This window comes from Podarcis raffonei, chromosome 13 (genome assembly GCF_027172205.1).
Source record: "Podarcis raffonei isolate rPodRaf1 chromosome 13, rPodRaf1.pri, whole genome shotgun sequence".
NCBI classification, from domain to species: domain Eukaryota; kingdom Metazoa; phylum Chordata; class Lepidosauria; order Squamata; family Lacertidae; genus Podarcis; species Podarcis raffonei.
The window spans coordinates 55,998,895-56,022,728 of record NC_070614.1 but is presented as its reverse complement, the minus strand read 5'-3'; the positions used below and the strand labels follow the sequence as shown (position 1 = coordinate 56,022,728).

Here is a 23,834-nt window from a genome sequence, read left to right as displayed (position 1 = left end):
GGGGTCACGAAGAGTCGGACACGACTAAGCGACTAAACAACAACAACAACCCCAAACTAAAAATCGTAGAAAGACTTTTCTGAGCACTTGGGGTCAAAAGAAAGTAAGTTGAAGCAACTGTTGCTGACCCACGTCATTCCGAATCTGCTGGACAGAGCCAGGAAGAGGATGGGGACAGGTGGGAGACCTGCCCCCCCCCAAAAAACCATAAATCCTAGCTACTCCCATGGCTCCCCCCCCCCCCAAATGAAGCAGCTCTGGGTGCTCAACACACGTGTCTCCTGCTCTGCAGAGGGAGGGCTGAGTGTGCCTGGCTTTGCCAGGGTTAAAAGGAGCTGAGCTGGATTCCTAGAGAGGAAAGGCAATGAAGGTGGGGGGGCAGTCCTCCAGATGAGAAGCCCCTCCTCCCTGCCACTGACGTCCCTTCCTGCAAGAGAGGGGGAGGGAAGTTGCTGTCTTTCTGCTCTGCACCTCCTGCAACCTGGTGAGTCTCCCTTGTCTTCCACCATGGGGTGCATTGGGGAGAACGGGGGTGGGTCCTCAGGGCTTCAGGGGGGATGCATCAGGGGGTCCTGTTCAGCCCATGCAGGCGGGGAACCCCCAACCAGCCCCATCCACACCCCAAGACACAACCACCCAACTGGCTCTGCAAAGGAACTGACAGGCAATGCAGCTGCTTTAAAACAGGAATTGATGGTGTTCTCAAGGGCTGCTGTGGGGATTAAAGGACAACAGGGAGACCCCTGGATGCCCCCTTGAGCCCCTGGGAGAAAAGGGTGGGTGGAAGTGCAATGAATGAAGAGAGGGATCTGGCTGTGGGATTTTGGAGCTGATTCTGATTCATCGTCAAGGTCAGGTCCACACACGTAGCGGGCATTGCAATAATCCTGGAGCATGGAGTGCCCTGTCCACGTCATCTCCATCCCAAAGGGACTGGGGCTAGCAGCCTAGCCCAGCTGGAAATGGGGCGGTAGAGAAGGGGCAGCATCTGTGGTGGGGAAATGACGGGCTCCTTCTGGCTAGTTCCTCCACCTTTGTTCTCACATGTGGTTCCTAAAAGCTGGCAGTATGGGTCAGTGGCTGCCCCCTGGCAGCAGATCTGAATGGCTGGCTAAACCAGATGAAGGTAGCCAATGGGTCTTAAACCCTCAGTGAGTTAGGGACTCCCTCTGCATGCGAAGACAGGCTCTGGTGGATTAAGCGGACGAGACCCACAGTGGGTTCAACAGTTAAGAAGGGAATTTCTGCAGGTCTTGTCATCTGGTCAGTCCAGGACTTCCAGGCACACTGCCCAGGCTTGCGCCCCATGGCAGTCACTTTGGGGCTGCAAATGCAGCAAAATCTATGCGAGAGGCAGCAGTTGTGAGTCATTGGCACCATCTGAGCCTCCAGTGACCATGTTGGATCCAGGAGTATTCCCAACATTTTTGATCCGTGTGGGAGTTGTTGCTGCTGTTGCTGCTGCTCCTGCTGTTAATTACCTGCCCTTTCCCCTAAGTTCCCACGGTAGATGGCAGCAGTAAAGTACAATATTAAAGATGTTTAAAACAAGTACAAGCATAGAAAGATTTACTTGCTTTTTAGCGCTGCCCTTTGAACCCACCCAAATGAACTTTGGTCTTGCCCAGTTGACCCTCGGGGGGTTGGCCAGATAACCATCTGGGCCCTCAGAAAAAAGAAAAAGGTGCCCTACCCCAGTAATTTGCCTTGAGAAGCTTGGAGCTTCCAAGTTCTAGAAAACAAGACAGAAGCAGGGAAGAAATGTGTCCTGAAGTGGGGGTGGGAGAGAGCAACTCTTGAGAACCCTGGAATTAGGACCCCCACTGTTAGCCTAGTGTGTACATTACATTTGGTATAACTGGCACACTTGTCAGTCACAGGACTGACTTCATTCCTTGTCTGCAAACACTGAAAGACAGGCTCAACCAGGCTGATTCATCTCACAGTTTGGCATGGTCACTTTCCTTCTAGGAGGGCTGGAGGCTTACCTTTTCTTAAAGAAAGCTGAAAATCTGGCCTGTGGTAGAGTCCAATCCTGCTTCCTAGCAGGACTCATCCACGCTTGCCCAAGAAACAAATTGACTATGTCAGTTTAATAACGGAACAATGCATTTGCTTTGTAGATTTTGCTAGCACCTCTTTTCGGACACACAGAACTTGGCAAGAGGGGGGGGAAGGATTCCTTCCGATCTCTTAGAGGCTTCCTGAGAGCACAGATGGATGAACAAGATTCAGCTGACCCTGGAGCAGGAAGAGGCCATGGCATTGACACTGGGAGCCATGGGGGATTCTGGGAAAACTCCATACAGAAAATCCTGGGTGAGGAGGACACCCTTCGCTCAGATGTGCAGAGCCCGCAGTTGAGGCAGTTCTGCTCCCAGGAGGCCAAAGGACCTCGAGAGGTTTGCAGCCAACTCTACTGCTTTGACCATCAATGGCTGAAGCCAGAAAGGCACACGAAAGCTGAGATGCTGGACCTGGTGATCTTGGAGCAGTTCCTGGCTGTCCTTCCCCCGGAGATGGAGAGCTGGGTGAGGGAATGCGGAGCAGAGACCAGTTCCCAGGCAGTGGCCCTGGCCGAAGGTTTCCTCCTGAGTCAGGCGGAGGAGAGGAAGCAGGTGGAGAAGAAGCAGGTGAGAGAGACTTTCCTCTGGATACTCCCAAGGGGCTCCAAACAGGAGGGAGAACAAACCCAAATGCTCTATTAATGGCCCATTAGTGGAGCATTGTCGGATATTCTAAAATTGTTGCCTCTCATTCCTTTTCTATAATTCTATGAATTGTTTTCGTTCTTTCAGGGAAAGGATCTGCTTGCAGCAATGGGCCCAGATTACTCTGAGGAAGAGAGGACTCCGCTGGACACAAAAGAGAGGTCACTGGGTCAGGAGGAAGGAGTCTTTTGTCCCTTTGATCCCATTCTGTTGGTTTTGAAACTAATCTTTGCATCTTTTTGTGGAAGACATTTGGGACCAAGAGCCCCAAGGAGGGGAGATGCATTTTTGCACTGCTGAAATAGGCAATGGGTACAAATGCTAAAATGCACTCAGCATGTGAGGCTTGTTATGAGTAGATTCATTTCAATCAGGGTTTAGGCCCGGTTTTGGCTCAGAAACTGATTTGGTTGCCCTATGTAATGACCTTTGCCGAGAGAGAGATGGGGAAAGATGCCCCTGTTGATTCTGCTGGACATCTCAGCGGCTTTTGATACCATCGATCACGCTCTCCTTCTGGAGCAGCTGGCTGAGTCCGGAGGAGGTGGCCCAGCTTTGCAGTGGTTCTGGTCCTTCTTGGATGGTGGTTCCCCGAGGGTGATGCTTGGGGATTGCTTTTTAGCCCCATGGAGCCTTAAGGGAGGAATTCCTCAGGGCTCTGTTTTATCCCATATGCTACTTAACATCTACATGAAACCGCTGAGTAGGAACATCCAGAGTTTGGGAGGACGTTGCCAGCAATATACTGATGACACACAATTCTGTTTCTCTGTTACATCCGCAGGTGAAGCAGCGGATGTAGAGGCTTCACCTCTGAGAGAGGCAGGCACTCCTGTCTCCCCACTTACCTTTGTCTCTTGCAGGTGACAGAATGATGCCAGCAAAACCTCCCACTCCATCTTTTCTTGATGGCGGAGGGGAAACAGCGACTGTGGAACCAGATCAGGTAGGGGGAAGGAGCCTTGTGGGGAAAGAGGCTGAGGGGTGGGGCAGCCAGGGCATCTCTGGGCGCAAATGAATCTCTCTCCTGTTCCTCTTTGCTTCTGCCAAAGCTGCCCTTAATGAACACTGAAAATGCCATTGGAGAAGGCTTATCCGCTGAGAGTATTGAACAGCCACCTCACCTTAACTCTCCTCCTGAATGTTGCTAGCATTATTTATCAGTTGTTGCAATTCTGTTTCTATGTTTATTGGTCAATGCTAAAACATAAGGAACTTTAAAAAAAAAACCAGTGGTGAGAATTCACCTGCCCAGCCCCTCCAGTTGAGGGCTCCCCCCTCTTCTCCACCTCCCCAAGCCCCCGTGCAGCCCTTGAAGTTGGCTTTAGGGAATGAGGAGAGTTGTCTCTCTGCACCCTCCCAAAATACGTCATAAGGAGAGGAGAGAGGGGAGCCTGCCATCTCACAAGCTAAAATGCTTCTGCAGACATACGGATTTGAAGAGCACCATGTGGAGTTTCACCCCCTTGCACAAAGATTAGTACCCGGTTTTAAAAATACAGAATAAAATCATTCCATTAAGATGCTTAGATATGCATCCATCATTAAAATGTGCAGTGAAACATTCCCCTGAAAACTACACAGCAACTAACAGACAGGAAACAACAGAACAAGGTGTGCTAGATAATCTTTATGCTTTCTGAAAGGGAGACCTTTTCTTTCAGAGTCTAGTGAGCTTTGAGGATATAGCTGTGTGTTTCACGGAGGAGGAGTGGGCGTTGCTGGATCCTGACCAGAGAGCTCTGCATCAGGAAGTCATGGAGGAGAATCGTGCGATCATGGCCTCTCTCGGTAAGGCTCCCTATTGGATCATAATATCTGTCCTGAAATTCTTTACATTAATTTTTGTGACGAACCTCTCAGATTTTGATGGAGCTTAACAGCGCCACCTACAGCATCTGGGATTCTAACACACACACCCTCATCTTACCTTGAATAGAGGGCTGTCAACTGTGTTGTCTGTGAACATTTTTTTCTCTGGTTATGCCTTTTGATTAGGTTGTCAGTTTTTTGTTCTTGATTCTGTCAGATTCTGGTTGACCAAAATGATGACTGACATTAGAGATGGAACGGATTCTATGATTGGGCCAAACAGAACCGCAGAAAGGGCTGGAACACAGCAGGAGGGGCCCCTTCTCAGGAGGAGTCCTTTTCTGGGAAATAGATCTCTTGGCTGACTCCTCAGAGAATTCTGTGGGAACCCAGGCCAACTGGGCAAGGGGACTTCTTGAATTTAGCAGCAGCCCAGGCCGAGGTTTTGGTCGACCTGCAAAGGCCTGATCCAGCAGCTCCAGCACGTCTGGAAGGTCTGGAAAACCAGGAAAGGGGGGTAGGGGGACAACCCTTGTCTCCCCCCACCCTCTGAGAGGCCTCCATTTGCTCTTGAGTAGGTCACCTGGCTAGGACAGGCTCTGGGCCTTCCCACAGCCCCGTTCAGCCAGGGGCAGCAGTGGAGAGGGGGCCTTAGAAAAACACGCATGGTTCCAGTTCAAGCAGGGCTAGGAACCAGCACGATGGCCAGGGTGCCAGGGAGGATGAGAAGGAGAGCTGATCCCTCCCTTTCCCCCTCAGAGCATTCCTCATCTTGGAGCAGCCTCTTGTCCCCTCACAGGGGAAGGGCTCAGAGGCAGGGACCCAGCACAGGAGGCGCCGGGTTCTGCTGAGCAGGGGAGGAAGGGGCTCTGGCAGAAGGGCTTCCAGAAGAGCTGAGCCTTCCCTTTCCCCATGGGCAGCCAGCTCAGAGGATGCCTCAGGCTCTCACACCCCTTTCCTCAACATCCAGGCCTGCCCCCACCTCCTCAGACAGAGAGGATAGTGAGCTTTCTCCAGGTGAGGAGGAAGGGAAGGAGGACGAGGGGGAGCATTCCCCCAGACTCTTCATGAGCCTAGACATCAAGCAGCTCCTGGGAAAGACTGTGAGGACAGTCCATGTCCCTGAGCAGGCCCAGGCAGCAGGCAATGCCTCCATGGCCTTTCCCAAGCACAAGGCCTGCAAGAGGGTTTCCCCTTATCCAGAAGAGTTTAAGGAGACCATCTTGCAGAAATGGTGGATTCCTGGGGCTGCTAAGGCAGCAAGCTTCCCCATAAGGCAGCTAAATTCATTTGATAAGCCTGCAATGGGATTTCTTAGTGTTCCTCCCGTAGATGCCCCTATATGTTCCCTCGCTCATGGACCCATGGTTTCCAGAGATGGGCAGGATAACCCCAGGAACCCTGAAGACAAAAGGGCTCAGGTTTTGTTGCTCAGATCACATGAAGCTTGTGCACAAGCCATTGAGGTCTTGGCTGCAGCTTCTTTCATGGCCAGAGTGACCTACATCTGAGCCCAGGCCCTTCTGGCAGAGGTTGGACCAGGGTTCGTCCATAACCAGCAGGGAATAGCAAAGCAAGCTAGGCCTCTGCCCATGTGGCTGATGCCTCGTTGGATGCTTGTTCAATTCGCAGCAGGAGCCAGGGCAGAGGATGTGGCAGTGCGCAGGCAGCTCTGGCTTAAACAGTGGCAGGTGGACACCAAAGCCAAGACCAGCCTGGCCAGCGACCCCTTCAAGGGGGGCAGCTATTTGCGGAGGGGCCGGAAGATGCCCTGGTAGAGACCGGGGACAAGAAGAAGGCTCTGCCTCATAAGAAGACAGAGAGAAAGAGTCAGAAAGGAACTGATTCTTCCTTTCGTCTCCACAGGGACTCATTCAGTGCTAGAGACCTTAAGGCAACAAACCCTCCGGGGGAGGGGGGCAGAAGGAATGGATGTGTGCAGGGCCATCAGGGTTTACCTCAGGAACACAGAGGAGTTCCACATAGCAGGGGCTCCGTTTGCTTCTTTCCAGTCTAGAACCAAGGGGCACAAGGTTCCCCCAGCATCACTGGCAGGCTGGATCCGGGGGTGGGGTGGGGTGCCCTTGGGAATCACTGCCCATTCCACCAGGAGCACAGTTACCTTGGCATCATTTGGGACGTGAGCTCCCCTGGGTGATATACAGGGCAGCCACTTGGTCCTCTCCCTCCACCTTCATGAAACACTATAAGTTAGACACCTTCGTCTCAGCAGAGGCCTCCTTTGAGAGAAGAGTGCTTCAACAGGTGGTTAACAATGAGGAGGTAGGGCCCACAGTGGCTGCCACCTGATCTGGACACTGCTGAGATACTTCCCACATCATGGATCCCAGTTTTCCCCTACAGGAGAAGTGAACATTGATACTTACCGTGATATGTTCCTTCTCTGTACGGAGAATTGGGATCCGGCCTTCTCGGGTACCTCTGTGTGCATGGGGGAGGCTATCAAACACTGGATTTCAGAGGGTTGCCTAGAGGGACATGGGACACCTTCCCCCAAGGTCCAGGGGCCTCTTCTGTCTTTCCATCCCAGCCTTCTTGCTCTTCAGCACATATCAGAGTTCCCCCTCCTTCACCTGTGCTAGTTACAGGGGCCAGTAGGAATTTTCATTCAGTGACGAGAGCGGCATGCCCCACTAGAATCACTGTTCTGTTCCTATTCTTCAGTTGTTATGTTGTGACTATACAGTTACTTGCTTAAACATGAGTTGAACTGGAGATAGGATGTATTCCTCAAAGCTTTAACTTATTTTCAATGGTGAGATGGGCAGAGACCAATTCTCCCTACAGAGAAGGAATTTATCTTGTTAAGTACCAACGTTCGCTTCTCTCTTCATTGCAGGTGATGAATTGGAAATGAAGAAAATGGGAGACCACGACAAAGTCAAAACAGAGGAGAAGCCACATCAATATTCGGAATGCAGAGAGAGCTTGAGCCAGAGCTCCAGTTCCACTTCCTATCAAAGAAATCACACTGGAAAGAAACGCTATCAGTGCTTTGAATGCGGAAAGAGTTTCGCTTGGCACGACTCTCTCAATTTCCATCAAAGAATTCATACAGGCAAGAAACCGTATCAGTGCTTGGAATGTGGAAAGATCTTCAGTTACAAAAACAATCTCGTTTCCCATCAAAGAATTCATACAGGGGAGAAGCCATATCAGTGCTTGGAATGTGGGAAGAGTTTCAGTTACAGAGCCAGTCTCACTTCCCATCAAAGAATTCATACAGGGGAGAAACCATACAATTGCTTGGCATGTGGGAAGACCTTCCGTCATAGCTGTCATCTCAAGTCCCATCTCAGAATTCATACAGGCGAGAAACCCTATCAGTGCATGAAATGTGGAAAGAGCTTCAGTAAGAGTTCTGTGCTCACTTCCCATCAAAGAATTCATACAGGGGAGAAACCATATCAGTGCTTGGAATGTGGAAAGATCTTCAGTTATAAGAACAATCTTACTTCCCATCAACGTATTCATACAGGGGAGAAGCCATATCAGTGCTTGGAATGTGGAGAGAATTTCAGTTACAGAGCCAGTCTCACTTTCCATCAAAGAATTCATACAGGGGAGAAACCATATCAGTGCTTGGAATGTGGGAAGAGCTTCCGTCACAGCTGCCATCTCAAGTCCCATCTTAGAATTCATACAGGGGAGAAACCATATGAGTGCATGGAATGTGGAAAGAGCTTCAGTCAGAGGTCCAACCTCACTTCCCATCAAAGAATTCATACAGGGGAGAAACCATTTCAGTGTCTGGAATGTGGAAAGAGCTTCAGTCAGAGTTCTGCTCTCACTTCCCATCAACGAATTCATACAGGGGAGAAGCCATATCAGTGCTTGGAATGTGGGAAGAGCTTCAGTCAGAAGGGCAATCTCACTTTCCATCAAAAAATCCACAGTGAGGAGAATGGGAGAATCTAGTCCAACCTACTGCAGGGCAGAAATCTCAACTGAAACATGCATGACATATGGCCACCGAGCCCCTGCTTGAGATCTTCCAAGGAAGGAGAGTCCACCACCTTCCAAGGGACTTGCTTCCACTGCTGTACAGCTGTGAACATTAGTTCTTCCTCCTGGTGTTCAGTTGGAATCAACTTTCTTGTAACTTGGAGCCATTGGTTCAGGGCCTCCTCTACAGGCCAGGAAGAAACAAGCTTGTTCCATCCCCCATGGGACAGCCTTTAGATATTTAGAGGTCACTATCCTATCTCCTCTAAATCTACAATTTTGCGGACTAAACACCCCCAGTTTCCTCAGCTGTTTCTCCTAAGTCTTGATTTCCAGACCCTTGATCATTTTGGTCACCTGCCTCTGCACACATTCCAACTTGTCAATATCCTTCTTGAATTGGGGTGCCAAGAACTGGACACAAGACTCCAGGTGTGCTCTGACTAAGGAAGTATAGAGCAGTGGTATGACTTCCCTTTATCTGGACCATCTGGAGAGTCATTTGCCCCTTTTAAGATTACTTTGCAGCCTTGAGATTCCTTTTGCCCTACTCACAGCCACAGTTTGCTTGGCCCCTCACCCAGCTCAGTTGTGCCAGAGAGGAAACTGAGGCACATTTTGCCCATTCCTTTTAATTATTCCACGTTGCCCCCTCTCTCCTGTGCTTCCCCCTCCCGTCACTTGCACCGCCGCCACTGCCTGGATTTGCCTCTTCTCCTTGCACCAGCTCCAGACTGCCTCCAGGGGGTCAGCGTTCCTAGTGAGCGGCAGGGGCTACAGCAGAGGGGAGGGGTCTGCTGGTGGTTTCTAGCCAAGGACGCCTTGTATATGGGGTGGAAGATGAAGGCGTTGAGAGCTCCAGATGGGGAGAGGGGGGCAGGTGGGTCAGTGGGAGAACTCCTCCTAATATTCCTCCTCCCCCTTGAAATCTGTGTGTCTTGAGCCAGCATGATTACTTGTTAATACAGTGGTACCTTGGTTCTCAAGCACCTTGGTACTCAAACAGCTTGGAACCCAAACACTGCAAACCCAGAAGTAAGTGTTCTGGTTTGCAAACTGTTTTCGTAAGCCGAACGTGCTCCGTTTTGAGTGCCACACTCCCTTTTTGAGTGTTACGCTGAGGTCTGTCTGTTTTTGCTATTTATTTTGCGTTTTTGTTTCTGCAGCATTTTTGTTTGGTTTTTGTAACTGTGTGGAACCCAGTTCAGCTACTGATTGACTGATTGTGTGACTGCAGTACATTGTTTATTGCTTTCATTTTATGGATCAATGGTCTCGGTAGATAGCAAAATTCATGTTAAATTGCTGTTAAATGTCTGGAACGGAATACAGTGGTACCTCGGGTTACATACGCTTCAGGTTACAGACCTGAACCCTAACCCAGAAATAATACCCAGAAATATTACCTCGGGTTAAGAACTTTGCTTCAGGATGAGAACAGAAATCGTGCAGCAGCAGCGCGGCAGCAGCAGGACGCCCCATTAGCTAAAGTGGTACTTCAGGTTAAGAACGGACCTCCGGAACAAATTAAGTACTTAACCTGAGATACCACTGTAATCCATTTTGCATTACTTTCTATGGGAAAGTGCGCCTTGGTTTTGGAAGGCTTTGGTTTTGGAACGGACTTCCAGAACGGATTAATTTTGAGAACCAAGGTACCACTGTACTAATATTAGCACTAAGAATGAAAAGTTTCAAAGGCTTCTAATCAACACGCCATGCTGATTGTAAATAATGTGCTAACAGAAAAATGTAATATAACAAAGGGGACAAGAAAGGGTTGCCCCTTGTCACAATTATTGTTTATACTAGTATTAGAGGTTTTGGCTAGCAGAATCAGATTGGATGTCAAGATTGAAGGGATAACAGTGGGACACAGGACATATAAACTTAAGGCATTTGCTGATGATGTGGTGATATTGGTAGAGGAGCCTCTGGTCAAGGTTCCAGTGGCTCTGGAACAGATTCATAAATTTGGAGAGGTAGCAGGCTTTAAACTTAATCGGTTAAAAACATAAATATGAGAAATGACTGGGTAACTTACAAAGAACTATTAAAAGAGATAGATCAAGGCTTAAAATTAAGGAGTTATGAAGAAGTAAGAGGACTAATAACCAACTGGTTGCAATATCACCAGCTTAATGAAGCATTTAAATTGGACAAAAAGAAAGATTTTTCACATAAAACCTCCCAATTTGAAAGAGTTGCTGGAAAATAAAAACTAAATGTATAATTTTTTATCGGATTGGTAAACAAAAGATGGAACAGTTCAAAGCAGTAGTGATACACTGGGCAAGGGATTTTGGTTATAATATTGAGTTAGCAGCATGGGAGAAATTATTGATTACCGATCTGAAATTTACAGTATGTTATACTTTGAAAAAAAACTATATGAAAATGATGTCCCAATGGTACTTAATTAGCTAAAATGTATAAATCAAATTCTAACGTGCTGGAAATGTAAAGAGAAAGAGTGGATCTTTTATCATATGTGGCAGTTGTGTAAAAAAAGCTTTATGAGAAATGATATATAATGAGTGGGAAAAAATGGTGAAAAAAATGTTTACTAAGCAACCAGAAGCTTTTCTTTTAGGAATTTTAGGTGCAGAGATCCTGAAGGACCAGAAGAAATTGTTCATGTATGCAACCACAGTTGCCCGTACGTTGCTGGCCCAGGGATGGCAAGAAAATACCGTTCCAAACAAGGAAGAGCGGCTATCAAAATTAATGAACTATGCTGGATTGGCAAAACTTACAGGAAGAATCAGGAGGCAGAAAGAATCAAATTTTAATAAAGAATGGGGGAAGTATATAATGTATTTGAAAAATTACTGTAAACAATTACATTCATTAGTAGGATTGACAGAAAACTTGTAAAAATCTGAACCATGGATTGATTAAGGATTTACAATAATTGGAGTTGGTGATAAGATGCAGAATGAAAATGAAAATATAAGGATCCACAAGGGGGGGGGAGTTAAATAGGATATGATGTCTGAATTTTGTTTTGTTTTTGTTGTAATGGTTTGTAAAATGGAAAATGCAAAAATAAAATTGAAAAGCTTCAAAGGCTTCCTATCTGGACCTTTTTTGTGTTACAGCTCAGTCGGAGAGCACACAACTCTCAATCTCGGGGTCATGGGTTTGAGCCCCACGTTGGGGAGAAGATTCCTGCATGCAGGGGGTTGGACTAGATGACCCTCGTGGTCCCTCCCAACTCTACGATTCCATGATCCTTTGAGTCTAGGAATCAGTGCTAGGCTGCTACGTTTGCTGCGTATTGAGAAGAGGGTCCATGGAGCTTTTGATGAACAGATGCCTGGGGGGAAAGGCTGTGGATTTGGGGGGTGGGGGTTGCAGAAACAGGGGGTGCAGTCTTTGGAAAGGGGGAAGAGGAACCACAGTTGGAAGGGACCCCAAGGGTCATCTAGCCCAATGCCTGTCAATGCAGGAAGGGTGTGTGTGCCATAAAGATGGAGGCAGAAAGACAAAGGTGGTTGGGAAGCCTTTCCCATGATGGAGAAAAACAGACCAGGCTGGGGGTCAGCTGGACACTGGTCAGAAGTCAACAGGTCATCCCCTCAGGGATGTCATAAGACAGTGCTGGCCAAACTTGGCCCTCCAGCTGTTTTGGGAATACAACTCCCATCATCCCTAGCTAACAGGACCAGTGGTCAGGGATGATGGGAATTGTAGTCCCCAAACAGCTGGAGGGCCGAGTTTGGCCATCACTGCCATAAGAGTCCTCTATATTCTGTGGGTGGGGGGCATCCAAAGTTGGCTGTTTGGGGCAGATTAGAGGGTTTCTGAGAGTGGGGGAGGTCACCCTATAATGATCCATGACAGGGGTCAGCAAACTTTTTCAGCAGGGGGCCGGTCCACTGTCCCTTAGACCTTGTGGGGGGCTGGACTATATTGGGGAGGGGGACAATGAACAAATTCCTATGCCCCACAAATAACCCAGAGATGCATTTTAAATGAAAGGATACATTCTACTCATGTAAAAACACGCTTATTCCCGGACCGTCCGCGGGCCGGATTGAGAAGGCGATTGGGCCAGATCTGGCCCCCAGGCCTTAGGTTGCCTACCCATGGTCTATGATTAAGCCTTTCTGCTAATTTTTCTGTGGCCAGATGCTCATTTCTTGGCAGAGGGTAATGTTACGACTCTCAGGATGCCAGAAACCCAGAAATCCTGGGACCAATAGGTGCTAGAATTTAGTTAAGGTTTGGGGCATCAGAGTCATGAGTCTCTATGACAGAACCAAGTAAGACGTTCCCAAACCCTTTGAAATTAGCGTGATCAGGGCTGATTAAGGCAGGTTGGTGCTAATTAACACGGACTCATTTCCTTTCAGGTATTAAGCACCAGGTAAGGCTGCCATGCATCCGGGATTTCCCGGACATATCCAGGATTCGTCCGATGCTAAGAGTGTCTGAGGAGAATTTTTGGCAAGTGTGGAAATGTCCAGGAAAACATGGCAACCCATTCCAGAAGTGCTGATTTTTCATTTTTTTAAAAAAGCTGAAAAACATCAAATTTCTTGGTAATTGTGCAAAAAAAAAAAAGTTCAACAACAGCAAAGACAACAAAGAAAGACAAATAACTAAACAACTTTGACCCTAAAAAATGCTCAACTCTTGTGTCGGGATTTTCACTTTTTGAAATATGGCAGCCCTGGCACCAGGCAAAAACATTCCTCATATGCAGCCCTTTGGCCATGAAATAATCTTTAAAGGGGGGGAGGGGTGACAATTGTCATTAGGCTTGTTTTTATTCTTACGCTGTCAATCACTATGCTTTTTATGTTTTCATTGTCATGCCCTGTAAAATATGTTATTAATGTGACACACTGCCCTTTTCATAATGGGTGGTGTATGTCAAATAAGTAATAGTAACAAAAATGCCCCTAGAGTTCATTGCTTCTTCTTTTATCAGCTTCCCCTTTATCTATTCCACACATATATTTTTTTACCTTTACCTTTATATTTTTTTACCTTTACCTTTATTCCATGTATCCATCCTTTTATATGTGTTGCAGTTTCTCTTCAGTTCTCTTCATATTCCACCTTTAACACACAGAGAAAGACGCGCTCAGCACCCGGCCCTCGTGGCCCCTTCCGGCGGCCCTCTGGAACCCTATTCCCACAACAGAAGAGAGTTGGGGGGAGAAGGGAAGCCTCCGGAGACGGGGCTCGGCGTGGGCAAAAACCCCAATTTAAAAATGTCCCTTCAAGTTAACTGAAATGAACACTGTTGCTGAGCAAGGGGGGGAGGACGCCTGAGATTTGGCTGAGGTAAAAAGTGGAGGAGAGAGAGGAAGGAAGGAAGGAAGGAAGGAAGGAAGGAAGGAAGGAGAGGGAGATGCCTGAGATTTGGCAGGAAAGGAGAAGCTGAGGTAAAAAGTGGAGGAGAGGAAGGAAGGAAAGAAGGAAGGAAGGAGAGAGAGAGAGAGAGAGAGAGAGAGAGAGAAAGAAAGAAAGAAAGAAAGAAAGGGGAGATGCCTGACATTTGGCAGGAAAGGAGAAGCCGAGGTTAGGAAGGCCCAACAGAGACTCCATTTCCTCAGGGTCTTGCGAAAGAACAATGTTAAAAGAACAATTGATGACCTCCTTCTACCAGTCCAGTGTGGTACGTTGGCTTGACAGCCACGGACAGAAAATCTCTAGAGAGGGTGGTGAACACAGCATGTTATGTATTGAAGTTCTCCCCCTGGCCACCAGGAGTATTGTCTATGTAGTTTTCACTCAGGTCCACGTCAGTTATTTTAGGCGGGAAACCCTGGGTTGTTGTTGCTACAATGTTGACAGCCGGCTGCCTATAAAAGCAGGCCGGCTGAGCTGTTTGCTGTTCAGTTCTGTTCCAGCTTACAAATAAAGAGCTGCTTTGAAGAATTGCTGTGTCGTCTGCTATGTCTACCCACAATTCAACACAGCACCTGATATGATGGGCTGCCCCTGAGCCCCTAGATGTTGCCTTAGGAGAGTGAGAACAATTCTCAGGCCAGCACCTCTTTCACCTTCCAGCCTCGGGCAGGAGATAGAGAAGTATAATCAGATTATAGAAGTAGAATCAGATATAGAAGTATAATCAGATACAGAAGTATAATCAGTATAATTTACCAACAGGCTAAAGAACAGTTTCTATCCATGGGCTGTTAAGCTGCTGAAGGGAAAAGAATATAGTGCGACTGACTTTCAGGGTTGGTGTGATGTGCGAAAAGCACAGAGTGCAATGAGACTGAGGGGGGAGGCTTGGTTAATTTCATTGTACACAGGTACATTGACAATAAAGGTATTATTATTATTATTATTATTATTATTATTATTATTATTATTATTAAAAAGTGGAGGAAAGAAAGAAGGGGGGTAGAGGGAGACGCCTGAGATTTGGTAGGAAAGGAGAGGCTGAGGTAAAAAGTGGAGGAGAGAGAGAGAGGAAGAAAAGAAAAGAAGAAAGGTATCTGAAGAAGTGTGCATGCACACGAAAGCTCATACCAAGAACTAACTAGGTTTGTCTTTAAGGTGCTACTGGAAGGGGAAAAAAATTTTGTTTTAAGAAAGGGAGAGAGCGCGAGAGATGCCTGAGATTTGGCGGGAAGGGAGAAGCTGAGGTAAAAAGTGGAGAAGCTGAGGAGAAAGAGAGCGGGAAATATAGCTATAAACGGGGCAAATGAACAAGGGCGAAGGCTGAGGTGGGGGAGAAAGAGGGAGGAGGGAGCCCAGAGATGAGTCTGAGGGGAAAGGGGCTGAAATGGCGGAGTCTGAGGGGAAGAGAAGCGCCTGAGGAAGAGAAGAAATGGCGGCGGGGGGGGGGGAGGCTGGAAGAAAGGGAAAAGAGAAAGAAATCCCCGAGCGAGAGGGCGAGGGAGGTGGAAAGTGGAGGCCGCAGAAGGCAAAGCTCAGAGGCGTCTCTTGTCCTCACGGAAAAAGGTGTCGGCCATGAAACAGGCTCTTGGCATCCCAGATTACTGCTTCCTTTTAGATCTGAGGTGTCCCTTGATCGTTTTGCGCTTTCTCTCTGTAAGCAATTCATACTCATTCGTTCGTTGCGTGTTTGATTATATGTACTGCAGACCCAATTAAATATCTTCTTTGTGTACATTAGATAGTCTTAGCTCTACTGCGGCCCACACTTCAATTTACTTCAGGTTAAACGGCAGCTTCTGTGTCCAGGGGTGGAGGGGGCCTTGGGCATGATGCTTCCCCATCCTCGCCCCTTTTTGTGGGGCATCAGGGGCAGCTGCCAGGTGAGGATGCTGGCCCAGGGGGGCCATTGGCCTGTTTAGGGAGGCTTTTACTGTTGGATGTTTTATCGTGTTTTTAATATTTTGCTGGAAGCCACCCAGAGTGGCTGGGGGAACCCAGCCAGGTGGGTGGGGTATTATTATTATTATTATTATTATTATTATTATTATCCAGCAGCCCGGCTCTCCCAAGGCTTTAGGTCTGGCTAAGATTCCTGTCCTCAAGGTTCTGCAGAGGGTTGGTTTCAGTAAAAACCCTCCTTCTTCCAGACTGGGGCACAGGAGGGGGGCAACTGCCCCACCCTCAGTCAAGTAGGTAAATAAAAGCACTGAACTAAAAGTAGAAATTGTCTGGGAATCACATTCAAAAATAATATGAATTGGAATACACATATATGTGCTGCAATAGCTAAGGCCAAAGTGACAGCCCACCATATTAAATCCTATTTTTTTTCTCCAGTAGGAAACAGATTTATTCCAGCTGTATTGCAAGTGATTGACATGAAACTCTGTGCCCAACTTCTATACGGCACACCAGTGTGGATTTCAGGTGACCTCAAGAGGTTGGATAAATTTCACGCATCCCTTTTGAGGTCATTATTAGGACTTGCAAACTCTATAAAATATGAAACAATATGTTGTGAGCTGGGAATACTGCCTTTATCAGTAAGGGCATGGCTGAGGACCTTGAAATATTGGATCTTCCTCCATTATAGAGCCCTATCCCCTAATACTATACTTTACGATCTTTTAAGTGATAGTGCAATCTACAATCTATCATTGATTTGTAGGAGAAAACTGGATTCGATAGGGCTCACTCTAACTGATTTTGAAATCTCTGATCCCAAAGATATATGGGAAATTATCAGGAAGACCCTCACAGAAAAAAGTGTTCTCGCCATGCTTGAGGTTGCAAAGCACAGCACCTGCTCTCCTATCCACCTAAATCTCCCTTTGTGTAGAGATTTCCAAAAGGGATACATGACAAATCTGAAGAAACATGAATCGTGTAGGCTGTTTATGTTGGCCAGATTTAACATGTTTCCCTCGGCGGTAGTGAGAGGAAGATACTTAGCTATCCCAGAATCAGAGCGTCTCTGCAAATGCAGAAAACAGGAACCCGATACTCTAGAACATATATTCTTTTCCTGTGATTTTGGCAGCTATGCCAGAAGACAATTATTTGAGGCCCTAAAATTTAATAGACAGTTTTTTGCACAACCAACTGTTTAGGACCTGCTGGCGGACAGCGATGATCAAATTACTTTAATAGCGGCTGAATTTTTAAGTGCTGCCCATGAAGAAAGAATGGGCCATGATAAAGAGACTTAGTGGTTTTAATGGTAGGTGATGTTGCTGTGTTGTATTATATTATTTATGTACATTGATTTATTTTTTGGAGTTAAAAATAGGACTGGTATAAATTATGTTCGCTGAGCCCGTATTTTATACAGTCTGTATATGAAGTTTGTTTGTTAATGTGAGGTGTGATATGCCTAATAAAGGATTTTGAATTGAATTGAATTGAAGTAGAAATTGTAGAAAGATTTCGAAACATTTTTCTGAGCACTTGTGGTTAAACGAAAGGAATTTAAAACAATGGTTGCTGTCACATTTCATTTTGAATCTGCTAGACAGAGCTAGAGAGAGGACTTCAGAGCATGGGAAGTCGCCCAAAGATAGATAATTCAGCATTGAATATTTGGCTTTTTTGATTGCATGTTAAAATTGAAAATGTAATAAATATTATTTTTTTAAAAAACAGAGAGAGGATGGGGACAGGTGGGTGTCCTGCCCCCCCGAAAACCATAAATCCTGGTTACTCCCATGGCTCCCCCCCCCAAATGAAGCAGCTCTGGGTGCTCAGCACACGTGTCTCCTGCTCTGCAGAGGGAGGGCTGAGTGTGCCTGGCTTTGCCAGGGTTAAAAGGAGCTGAGCTGGATTCCTAGAGAGGAAAGGCAATGAAGGTGGGGGGGGCAGTCCTCCAGATGAGAAGCCCCTCCTCCCTGCCACTGAGGAGAGGGGGAGGGGGAGTTGCTGTCTTTCTGCTTTGCACCTCCTGCAACCTGGTGAGTCTCCCTTGTCTTCCGCCATGGGGTGCATTGGGGAGAATGGGGGGGGATGCATCAGGGGGTCCTGTTCAGCTCATGCAGGCGGGGAACCCCCAACCAGCCCCATCCACACCCCAAGACACAACCACCCTGACAGGCAATGCAGCTGCTTTAAAACAGGAATTGATGGTGTTCTCAAGGGCTGCTGTGGGGATTAAAGGACAACAGGGAGACCCCTGGGTGCCCCCTTGAGCCCCTGGGAGAAAAGGGTGGGTGGAATGCAATGAATGAAGAGAGGGATCTGGCTGTGGGATTTTGGAGCTGATTCTGATTCATCGTCAAGGTCAGCTCCACACACGTAGCGGGCATTGCAATAATCCTGGAGCATGGAGTGCCCTGTCCATGTCCTCTCTGTCTCAAAGGGACTGGGGCTAGCAGCCTAGGCGAGATGGAAATGGGGTGGTAGAGAAGGGGCAGTATCTGCGGTGGGGAAATGACGAGCTCCTTCTGGCTAGTTCCTCCACCTTTGTTCTCACATGTGGTTCCTAAAAGCTGTCAGCATTTGACAGTGGCCGCACCCCGAGAATGGCTTTCTTTAGCCAGCTACACCAGGTGATGATAGCCCTAGGTGAGTTCTGTTGCATGTGAAGATTGCCTCTAGTGGATTGAGTGAATGAGACCCATCCCTGGCTTCAACAGTTAAGAAGGCAATTTCTTCAGATACTGTAGAGGGAGACGAGCCCGTTGGGCAAGGTAGCCTGTCAAAGGAAAACTCTGAATCCAAACCTCTGTTGCCTTGAGGGACATTTTCTGGAGAGTAAAAGGCTAAGGAGTAAACCCTACAAAAATCTGGAGTGGATCTGGCCCTCTGAAGAAAGAAAAAGGGTCCCCACCCCCGTAATCTGCCTTGAGAACATTGGAGCTTCCAGGTGCTAGAAAACGGGACTAGCATCCATATTAAACTTGGTACAAATGACTTACTTATATTCCCTGTTCTGAATTCATTCCTTGACTGAAAGGCAGGAGCCACCAGGCTGATTCATGTCACAGAAACCCCTTCAGTTGCCTCCACTTTTGGCCTGGGCACTTTCCTTCTAAGAGGGCAAGAGGCTTACTCCTCTTTTTTTTTTTCTTAGAGAAAGCTCTGTGGTGCAGTCCAATCCTGGTTCCTACCAAGACTCACATACGTTTACTCAGAAAACCCTTTTCTTCTCCTGATAGTGTGTCAGATTTATGGGGGGCGGGGCAGAATGCATTTGCTTTAGGATTTCCTAGTACCTCTTTTCAGACACACAGAACATGGCAGAAGAAGAAAAAGGGGATCCCTCCCAATCTCTTGGAGGCTTCCTGAGAGCACAGATGGATGAGCAAGGCTCAGCTGACCCTGAAGCAGGAAGAGGCCAGGCCATGGAAATTGTGAGCAGTGGGGGATTCTGGGAATACCCTGAGCATAAGATCCTGGGAGAGGAGGACACCCTTCACTCAGAGGTGCAGAGCCAGCAGTTGAGGCAGTTCTGCTCCCAGGAGGCCAAAGGACCCCGAGAGGTTTGCCGCCGGTTCCTCCACCTTGACTGTCAGTGGCTGAAGCCAGAAAGGTACACGAAAGCTGAGATGCTGGACCTGGTGATCTTGGAGCAGTTCCTGGCTGTCCTTCCAGCGGAGATGGAGAGCTGGGTGAGGGAATGCGGAGCAGAGACCAGTTCCCAGGCAGTGGCCCTGGCCGAAGGTTTCCTCCTGAGTCAGGCAGAGGAGAGGAAGCAGGTGGAGAAGAAGCAGGTGAGAGAGACTTTCCTCTGATACTCCCAAGGGGCTCCAAGGAGGGAGAACAAACCCAAATGCTCTACTAACGGCCCCTCTTTTTTGGAAAGCATCCAGATAATGATATGAGCTACTTCTAAAGTTTTTGCCTCTGTCATTCCTTTTCTATGACTCTAACACTTCCCCCCATTCTCTGTTTGGAATCATTTTTGTTCTTTAAGGGAAAGAATCTGCTTTCAGGAATGGGCCCAGATTACCCTGAAGAAGAAAGGACTCCATTCAGCGCAAGAGAGAGGCCATTGGGTAAGGAGGAAGGAGTCCTTTGTCCGTTTGGTCCCATTGTGTTGGTTTTCAAATTAATCCATGGTTTCTTTTCATCTTTTTGTGGAAGACATTTGGGACCAAGAGCCCCAAGGAGGGGAGATGCATTTTTGCACTGCTGAAATAGGCAATGGGTACAAATGCTAAAATGCACTCAGCCTGTGAGGCTTGTTATAAGTAGATTCATTCCAATCAGGGTTTAGGCCCAGTTTTGGCACAGAAACTGATTTGGTTGCCCTGTGTGATGACCTTTGCCAAGAGGGAGATGGGGAAAGATGCCCCTGTTGATTCTGCTTGATCTCCTGTCTTCCCAATTCCCTTTATCTCTTGCAGGTGACAGAATGATGCCAGCAAAACCTCCCACTCCATCTTTTCTTGGTGGTGGAGGGGAAACAGCGACTGTGGAACCAGATCAGGTAGGGGGAAGGAGCCTTGTGGGGAAAGAGGCGGAGGGGCGGGGCAGCCAGGGCATCTCTGGGCGCAAATGAATCTCTTCCTCTTTGCTTCCGTCAGATCTGCCCTTAAGGAAGGCTGAAAATCCCATCCCATCATGTTTATCTGCTGAGAGTAATGAACAGCCACCTCACCTTAACTCTCCTCCTGAATGTTGCTAGCGTTCTTTATCAGTTGTTGCAGTTCTATTTCTATGTCAATGCTAAAATAGGCTTTAGGGACGCGGGTGGCGCTGTGGGTTAAACCACAGAGCCTAGGACTTGCCGATCAGAAGGTTGGCGGTTCAAATCCCCGTGACGGGGTGAGCTCCCGTTGCTCGGTCCCTGCTCCTGCCCACCTAGCAGTTCGAAAGCACGTACAAGTGCAAGTAGATAAATAGGTACCGCTCCGGCGGGAAGGTAAACAGTGTTTCCGTGTGCTGCTCTGGTTTGCCAGAAACGGCTTAGTCATGCTGGCCACATGACCCGGAAGCTGTACACCGGCTCCCTCGGCCAGTAAAGCGAGATGAGCACCGCAACCCCAGAGTCGGTCACGACTGGACCTAGCGGTCAGGGGTCCCTTTACCTTTTAAAATAGGCTTTAAATCAGCTAAGAAACTTTAAAAACTAGTGGTGAGAATTCACCTGCCCAGCCCCTCCAGTTGAGGGCTCCCCCCTCTTCTCCACCTCCCCAAGCCCCCGTGCAACAGAACAAGGTGTGCTAGATAATCTTTATGCTTTCTGAAAGGAAGACCTTTTCTTTCAGAGTCTAGTGAGCTTTGAGGATATAGCTGTGTGTTTCACGGAGGAGGAGTGGGCGTTGCTGGATCCTGACCAGAGAGCTCTGCATCAGGAAGTCATGGAGGAGAATCGTGCGATCATGGCCTCTCTCGGTAAGGCTCCCTGTTGGATCATAATATCTGTTTGAAATTCTTTACATTAATCTGTGTGCCGAATCTCCCAGATTCTGATGGAGTTTAACAACGCCACCTACAGCCTCTGGGATTCTAACACCCCCACAGCTCACATTGAATCAGGTGCTCTGCCTTGCGCCTGCGATTGCACATTGCGAGGCGTGCTGATGTGTCATATGGGGCCACCACAGAAGTTTGGAGGGGCCCAGACCCTTCACTGAAAATTGGGGGAAGTCTTTACCACCATGGCCCCACATAGATGGCACACCTGCCTTGAATGGAGGGCTATCTACTGTTTTGTCTGCAGACATTTTTCTCTGGTTATACCTTTTTAAACTATGATCAGGCTGTCAGCATTTTTCTTCTTGATTCTGTTGCAATTTCATTGAGCAGAAATATGACTGGCATTTGAGGTGGAGCGGATTCTGTGATTGGGCCAAACAAAATCACAGGTTCTCATAAATATGTTTGTGAACACTAGTCAACAAAGCCAGTGTACACTGTAGGAAGACTTCACACTTAACTCCCTTCCATTATCAATGTTACTATCAGTGTTAATTAGAATTGTTCAATCATTTGGGTCTCCCATTTCTTCCTGAGGCTCTAATCCAATTATCTCTCCATTGTAGGTGATGAATTTGAAATGAAGAACAAGGGAGACCATGACAATATCCACATACTGGAGAAGTCATATAGATATTTAGAGTCCAGAGAGGACCTGAGCCAGAGCTCCCATTCCGCTTTCTATCAAAGGAATTCCATTGGGAAGAAAGCATATCAGTGCTTGAAATGTGGAACAAGTTTCAGTAAGAAGGCTCATTTCACTTACCATCAAATAATTCATACAGGGGCGAAACCCTATCAGTGCTTGGAATGTGGAAAGAGCTTCAATCGGAAAGATCATCTCACTTCCCATCAAAGAATTCATAAAAGGGAGAAACCACACCATTGCTGGGAATGTGGAAAGAGCTTCAGTCATAACTCCGATCTCACTTCCCATCAAAGAATTCACACAGGCGAGAAACCCTACCAGTGCTTGGAATGCGGAAAGAGTTTCAATCGGAAAGATTATCTCACTTCCCATCAAAGAATTCACACAGGTGAGAAACCCTATCAGTGCTTGGAATGTGGAAAGAGCTTCATTTACAGGGCAAGTCTCATTCACCATCAAAGAACTCATAGTGGGGAGAAGCTATATCAGTGCTTGGAATGTGGAAAGAGCTTCATTCACAGGACAAGTCTCACTCCCCATCAAAGAATTCATACAGGGGAGAAGCCATATCAGTGTTTGGAATGTGGAAAGAGTTTCAGCTACAGAGTCAGTCTCACTTCACATCAAAGAACTCATAGTGGGGAGAAACCATATAATTGCTTGGTGTGTGGGAAGACCTTCCGTGACAGCTGCCATCTCACGTCCCATCATAGAATTCATACAGGGGAGAAACCATATCAGTGCCTGGAATGTGGAAAGAGCTACAGGCAGAGGTCCAGTCTCACTTGCCATCAAAGAACTCATAGTGGTGTGAAATCATATCAGTGTATGGAATGTGGAAAGAGCTTCATTCAAAGGTCCAGTCTCATTTCCCATCAAAGAACTCATAGTTGGGAGAAACCATATCAGTGCTTGAAATGAGGAAAGGGCTTCAGTCCGAACTCCCCGAACTCCCTTTCAAAGAGCTAGCTGGGAGAATTGTAGAATCTAGTCCAGCCACTTGCATTGCAAAAATCTCAACTGAAACCCATGACAGATGACCACCTGCTTCAGATCTTCCAAGGAATGGAAAGGTCCACCACCTTTCTAGGGAGTCCTTTCCACAGCTGAACTGTTCCTACCATTAGAAAGTTCTTCCTGATGTTCAATTGGAATCAACTTTCTTCTAACTTGAAGCTTGCTCCATCCTCCGTGTGAAGATACTTGAAGATCACAATCCTATCTCCTATAAGGCAAGAATTTTGCAGTCTAAACATCCCCAACTCCCCCCACTGCTGCTCCTAAGTCTTGGTTTCCAGACCTTTGATCATCTTGGTCACCCTCCTCTGCTCCCATTCCACCTTGTCAACATCCTTCTCGAATGACGGTGCCCAGAACTAGACACAAGACTCCAGGTGAGGTCTGGCCAAGGCAGAATCATGTGGGACTATTACTTAAACTTATTGGATGCTATACTTTTGTTGATGCAGCCTAGCTAACAGCAACTATCTTTTTTTTTTTTTCTTCCTGCTGCTGCTGCATCACACTGTGGACTCATGTTAAGCTTGTGTTCACAAGACCCCTAAATCCTTTTCACATGTACTGCTAGTAAGCCAGGTGTCCCCATCCTACATTTGTGCATATGGTTCATCCTGCCTAAGTGCAAAATTTCACATCTGCCCCTATTGGAATTCATTTCTCCCTTCTGAAATTCATTTGCCCATTTGAGATGCATTTGCCCCAATTCTTAGCCACATTAAAGGAACCGGAAGGAGCTTGGGGGCTCTAGAAAAACTGATCTGAAACCTTGGAAGACGCAGCACGTTCAGGGATCATGGCCTCCCCCCAAAATGGCAGCCGTGCTGCTTTTGGAGCACAGAGGGAGGTGACCCACAGCTCTCTCAAAGGCGCCACCCTTTGTGCGGCCCCCT

General features: G+C 47.4%; 1 protein-coding gene across 1 annotated transcript; it reads left to right on the top strand.

The window, feature by feature from the left end:
• Positions 1-444: 444 nt before the first annotated feature.
• LOC128400494 (zinc finger protein 345-like) lies at positions 445-23,678 on the top strand. The gene is made up of 9 exons (XM_053362708.1): positions 445-484; positions 2,124-2,618; positions 2,799-2,880; positions 3,575-3,657; positions 4,376-4,502; positions 7,384-8,439; positions 19,459-19,462; positions 22,146-22,697; positions 22,782-23,678. Exons 2-9 carry the CDS (start codon positions 2,217-2,219, stop codon positions 22,843-22,845), a joined length of 2,370 nt encoding a protein of 789 aa, XP_053218683.1. The 5' UTR covers positions 445-484; positions 2,124-2,216; the 3' UTR covers positions 22,846-23,678.
• Positions 23,679-23,834: the final 156 nt, after the last annotated feature.

Excerpts from the sequence above, each read along its gene's own strand:
- LOC128400494 (XM_053362708.1), top strand. The coding sequence starts at position 2,217 with ATGGATGAACAAGATTCAGCTGACCCTGGAGCAGGAAGAGGCCATGGC. Across the intron at positions 4,503-7,383 it reads TGCGATCATGGCCTCTCTCG|GTGATGAATTGGAAATGAAG; the intron begins GTAAGGCTCCCT and ends TCTTCATTGCAG. Across the intron at positions 22,698-22,781 it reads GGAAAGAGCTACAGGCAGAG|GTCCAGTCTCATTTCCCATC; the intron begins GTCCAGTCTCAC and ends CTTCATTCAAAG.